The 6,000-nt window shown below is 41.0% G+C and overlaps 1 protein-coding gene across 7 annotated transcripts in view; it reads right to left on the bottom strand.

Annotated features, from left to right (window-relative positions):
• Positions 1-3,176: 3,176 nt before the first annotated feature.
• The window catches only part of FRYL (FRY like transcription coactivator), a 307,431-nt gene continuing 304,607 nt past the window's right edge, over positions 3,177-6,000 (bottom strand). For all 7 annotated transcript variants that reach the window (XM_047856238.1, XM_047856241.1, XM_047856242.1 and 4 more), the window contains 2 exons: positions 5,592-5,782; positions 3,177-5,266 (listed from right to left, as the gene is read on the bottom strand). In XM_047856238.1, the coding sequence (XP_047712194.1) occupies positions 5,008-5,266; positions 5,592-5,782 (450 nt within the window). In that variant the 3' untranslated portion in view covers positions 3,177-5,007. The remainder of the gene's footprint in view (positions 5,267-5,591; positions 5,783-6,000) is intronic.

Genomic DNA, 6,000 nt, shown 5'->3' with positions numbered 1-6,000 from the left:
ATGAATGTAAACGGATGGGCCAACTTGAACGTGAGCTAGTGAAGCAGACACGTTAGCTTTTTTCCGTGCTCCTTCCTTATGCCTCTCCTTCTCAAAATACTTCATGAAAGGCTGTATTTTTGACAGAGCCTTCAAATAAAAGTATTGCAAAACAATTGATAAATTGCAGAAGATTTTTTTTTTTTTTTTTTTAAGTTGAAAGCTGCTCATGCTAACAGTCTGGGTCTGTCACTTTGTTAGAGGGCCTCACAGCTGTCAGGTTTCCTGCTTATGTGTGTCTGTAGGGCTGAAGCTTACAAGCAAGATGCTGATTGAATGAACAGCCATGTCACCATTAAAGTCGTTTTTTGGGTGAGGTGGAGTTAGAGTGAGGCCTTAATGTATGAGGAGAGTTAGGGTTCTGACTCTGGGTTGCCCCCCGAGCGGCTGGCTAGCTGTGGGTGGCATCTAGTGGGGAGGGAGGCTGTGAACCACATGGACTGGTTGATCACAATTTCACATAGGGTACAGGTGGGGACCAGAACGGGGTGGCCACGGGCAGCTTCTTTAAGACTTCAGGTGGTAACTTAGAAATAAGCCTATTAAATGTACTTGAAGATTTCAAGTTAACCGACTACTTAGGCTAGGTCCTTGTCCTGTAGTTTGTATAACTGCAAACTCACATAGGAATCCGTATCCTAGCTGCACCTGCCAGCTTTCTACAGGACTCCCAAGAAAATAGTAAGGCTCTGCTCCCAGAGCTCTCCTGCTTGGGGATGGCAGTTTGTCTAGAGCCCTCAGGGACTTGTAATGAAATCAGCTGAGGGTTGTTGGTTTAATAGTTATGGAAACCACATAACTGGATCCAGTTACTAATTATGCCTCTCTCGGATTTTTTTTTTTTTCCCTGAAGTTGTGAGAGATAGGGGGACAGAGGATCTGAAGCGGGCTCTGTGCTGACAGCAGCAAGCCCGATGTGGGGCTTGAACTCAAACTGTAAGCTCATGACCTGAGCCGAAAGCACATGCTTAACCAACTGTGCCACCCCGATGCCCCTTCCTTCCAATTTTCTTATCCCATTTAAGTTAACCCTTATGACCTTAGCTATGTCTGTTAAGATCTTGGATGCTTGGGTGTAGACAAATGTGAGGAATAAGGAACCTAAACGGAGTTTGAGGTCTCTTGAACCCTTAGAGCAATGGGAAGTCCCCTCAGAATTCATATGGACTTAGGAAGGTGCTTGTGAAAACAGAGTCTAAGGCCCCTATCCCTACTGAATCACTATCTGGGACTGAGGCATTTTAACAAGCACCCTGGGGATTGCTTATGGAATTGAAGTATGGAACTACCACCTGGGTCAGGCTTGTACTTTGCAAAAACATGGATGTGGCCTCTACCCTTATGGAGCTTCCAGTGTAGTGGGTAGATGGCCATTATTTTCTGCATTGAAAAAAAAAAAACAAAACATGGAGTTCCTGCCACCTGATAGGAAAGAGCTACTTGGTCAATTGATAGAGGCCTGTGATAAAGAGGATCATATTTAGGGAGGTCAGGGGAAGACTTGCCTGAAAAATGACTCTTGGGCTGACCTGAAGTTTGGGTGAGTTGAATTAGTTGAAGAGGGGAAGGAGAAACTTTCCAGACCAAGGTAGCATGTGCAAAGGCCCAGTGGCAGTGAAAACCAGAAGGAAGCCGAAGTGGTAGAAGGCTGTGGAGGACAAGGATGAGCATGATGGCAAGTGACAGTATGCCCAGACTGGGGGGATTTTTTAGGCCTTGCTCAGGAGGACTGGTCTTTGTCCTCAGAATTCACTAGAAGGTTTTAAAGCCATTAAAGCTTTTTAACAGGTCTGTTAAAAAGAAATAATCACTCTAGCTGTACAGTGGATGAATGACAGCTCTAGGTGTGGGGGAGGGCGATGTTCTAACACCCCTTCCTACTGGTTTGGTTGAAGGTAGGGACAGGGAAACTTATTTGTGCAAGTGCACTCAGTAAACACTTGTGGAATGAGTGAGGGGACAATAGAAATACACCTGCAGTGAGTCCTAAGGCTATCAATATGGGTAGTTATGTCAAGTAGCTTATTATTTTTCCAAACAGAGCAACTAACATATTTTACAGTCGAGAGGACAGCAAGGATCAAAGTAGGTTTTACTTAGATTTAGCTGGCATTGAACAATGCTGCACAAAGACATCTTTGTTATAAAAGTTGTGGTGATGACGTTCTAGCAACTAGAAAGTGCTATCAAACTGTGTACGAAGGAAATTTATAAAATGTGTGTGTATATATATATATATACACACACACACACACACATTTTTTTTTTTTTTTTTTTTTTTTTTTAGTAAGAGATTGAGAGACTAGAAGGAAATAGCCCAGAATACTGTTTTCTCTGGGTGTCAGTGATTCCACTTTTCCCTGTATTTCATACATTTGCTAAGGGGACAGTGGGTTCTTTTGAAAAAAAAAATCTGTATAAATGCCATGAAGTACAATGATAATTATGTTGATTCTAATATCCTGTTTCTTTTCACGTGGGTTCTAACGGCACGGTGTACGAGCACTTCTGGATCCAAACGAGGAAGGCTCACTGTGGCTTTGGTGAGTCTGTTCCAAGAGAATGAATGTTTATTTCCTGAATTTATGGTAGACTGTGGGTTGTACAGTACCCTCTAGATCACTAAAAGTAGAAAATATTTTCTAAATTGTGTTTAAAAAAAAAAAAAAAAAAGGCGTTTGCTTTCTATTTTAGAAGCCGAATGAAGAAACTGCTGGAGCCCCTCTCTTGGTGTTGTTTTACAAGCTTACTACTTAAAAAATGATCAACTTAAGGGGCAAAAGAAAAAGGTTGTACAAAGCACAAAGGGCTTGATCAGAACTGCATAAGGTAATTAATAAATTAAGCACTTGATACATTTTTGTTAAATGCAAAGGGACCATCCTGATGACTTTTATATTTGCATCTTGCTTTCTGTAGGTATATTCATCATATTACTTTATTAATAGATTTAGGTACATACACATGAAAAGGAAATTCCAACTGTTCAGGGTTTGGTTTGGGTAATAGTCAACCTCATTTGCTCTCAACTTCGTTCTCCCCCTTTTAGGGAAAGTTATCTTAAGAACAAGGATCATATTTGCAAAGTCCCTAAATGATGCACACTGTAATCATTGACCTTTAAAATACAACACAAACCAACAGCTACAATGCTTTTTATTTTAACAAAAAGGATATAAGAGGGTGATGGTAAGATAGGATGTAAAGTGTGGGGGGGGGGTCTCTGGACTCCATCCCTCTGTTCCTGCCCCACACCCAAAAGTTATTAAATAATTTAAAGGACACCATTTACAGTACCAGAACACCATCAAAATAATTGTTTTTTTTTGTTTTTGTTTTTGTTTTTTTTTATCAGGGTCAAAAAATACAGTGATTACGAATGTGCCGTGACCAGTTATGGAATTTTACAGGTCACATAACTATAGTCAGCAGTCCAACGGCGTGCACAGTGCCTTCAATTAATGCACTTGAGCATAATTACATTTCTGGCAGGGTCCACACCCCCAAGAAAAGGCAAAGCTAAGCATTTCATTTCTACATTCTAAACTCTGCAGTCACAGAGCCCAGTTTAAAAGAAAGTCACAGTGGATAAGAGATGCCTATAAAAAATACAAGGTGTTCCTTTCAAATCAGAGGAGTTGTGGGACTACATTCATTTCTTTTACAAAATGCTATTTAAAAAAGGACAGAGAATCCAGTTCGTGTTATGCTACAGACTTAGACAGTGAGTAAGTATATTGCATGTTTTGGTAGTCAGTCTTCAGGCTTCCCTTCATTTTCCCCCATAGCCCCAGGTTCCTTTTGGGTGAGACACGTGAGTCCTGAATGAACATATAAAACTGGGTTTGCATCTCTCTTCTTGAATTCTGCAGACTTCAGAGCCCGCAAGTCTCATATTCTACCATCAGTGACCACACTCTTTTCTTTAGCTTTGTACACCTATTCTTGTATAACAGTGCATTGCACAAACGTACAATACTGGTTTTTAATCTATACAGTTTCTATAATAATTATGGAGTAAAATAAGTTAACTTTCCTAATGAGAATAGCTGACGGGCAGCATACATCTTTATTTTACATTTTAAAGTCTCTGCAGGCATCTACTTTGGTTAGTTATCAACAATCGTAATGTAAGCACTGGTCAGAGAGCTGAGCAGCATTCCAATAACATTAACAGATATATTATTTCTTTTCGAAATACCGGGAAAGCCCAGTTTTAAAATATTATTAAAATGTTCTAACATTTACACACTATGAAGAGTTAGATCTAATAAAATAAAATTTCTTCAAAAATAATCTTGCAGTGCTCTTTTAGGCATGCTGACACGTTATCACCAAACATCCATACCTTGAAAATAGGACTGTCACATATTCACACATCCCAGCTCACGCACACACAATCCCTTGTACAGACTAAAAAACAAAACACCCACACCCTCATCCCACGTGTTGAAAAAAAGTCAATGGTTTTTGCAAAGAAGTCTCTCCGTGACTGTCTATCCGACTAAAGGTTCTTCACGTAGATAATGAAGCATCGACTGTGGAGCATCCACACAGCCCTGCAGGTTTTCAGCTAAAATGAACGAGCCTGGGTTTTAGCCTCACGTCACCTGCTTTCCAACGTCTCAGTATTAGAGGCCATTATTGCAAACAGTCCTAGAATTCTCTTCTTTCTCCAGAAAGTCATGTATTTGTACGCATCACTCTTAGCCCTTTTCTTTTCACCTAGGTTAAGTAATTAAAAACTCCTTCTTCATACGGTTATTGTAGGAGGTATTGGCAGCCATTAGATTTCTTTTTTTTTTCCCTTAGATCTTTGACTCTGATACCGGTTTGACATCAGCTACGCCGTGGTCGTGGATGCCGCCAGGAAGGGTTGTCCGTGAACTGCGAGGGTTTGTAAAAGGTGCTCATGAATATTCTGCATCATCTTCAGTTCAGTGTCTTCCCTAAACGCCTGGAAGCTTCTCAGAATCCGGTGCTCACCAAAGTTCCGACTGGGTTGGCCTGTGCTAAGAGCTGGTATGATTGCACCATGCGTAGGGACTCCCTTATTTCTAGATTGAGCTCCATCAGTTTGTGGTTGGCCTCTGACATGTCCAGGTCAGAGCCTATGACCGCGAAGCTCCCCGTCTGGCCCAGCGTCTGGTGATGGAAGTAGATGTGCAACAGCGTCTGCACAGGGTCATCCTCACAACTGCCAAAGATATCGTTCGGCCAGAGAGATCTGAAATACACAATATTTTTAAGTCCTGAGACTCCGTCAAGCAATGGTTAATATTAACCACGTTTTAAATTAATACCTAGAACAGAATCTCCTTGTGAATCACTGAGGATCTGTTTGCACGTTTGGGCAAACGTGTTACCGAAAACCTCTAGAGAGTGAACCAAGTCTAAAAGTGGCGTCATTTCAGTGAGAACTGTGGACAAAGCTGTCATGCTTTCACAAAGACGCGCTACGGACGCAGCAAATTGAAAACCCGACCCAATCGCTGTTAAGACGCCAGTGCGGGTTTAGAGGCACCACACCTTGAAATCCCTTCACGCTTTACCTGAAGGCTTTGACTTGTGCCACAGCTGAAATAAACTCCTTATTTCTCAGAGTTTCAATTAAAGAATGAATGGCAGTTTCTATGGTAGTTTGTGCAGCTTTGGAAATGTCAATTTCTTCATTTTCTGAAGCAGACTCTGCTTCTTTGAGGATATTTTCCAGTTGGGCAAGTTCCTCAGACATGTTGATGACCTAGAACAAATGAATATGCCTTAAAACGATCTATTTGTGTATTCAGTAACAAGAAGAGCATTTAATTGGCTCTGAAGCTACATCTGATGGTAGCAGCAGCTTCTCTTAAAGATCTGCAAATGGTAAACTTAATTTTTCAAGTTCTCTGTTATATTTTCAGCCACCAAATTGTAGTCTTTAAGTATTCTTGATAAATAACAGGTTATAGGGGCGCGTGG

The sequence above is a fragment of the Prionailurus viverrinus genome, chromosome B1 (genome assembly GCF_022837055.1).
Source record: "Prionailurus viverrinus isolate Anna chromosome B1, UM_Priviv_1.0, whole genome shotgun sequence".
In the NCBI taxonomy this organism is placed as follows: domain Eukaryota; kingdom Metazoa; phylum Chordata; class Mammalia; order Carnivora; family Felidae; genus Prionailurus; species Prionailurus viverrinus.
This window is presented reverse-complemented; position numbering and strand designations above follow the sequence as displayed.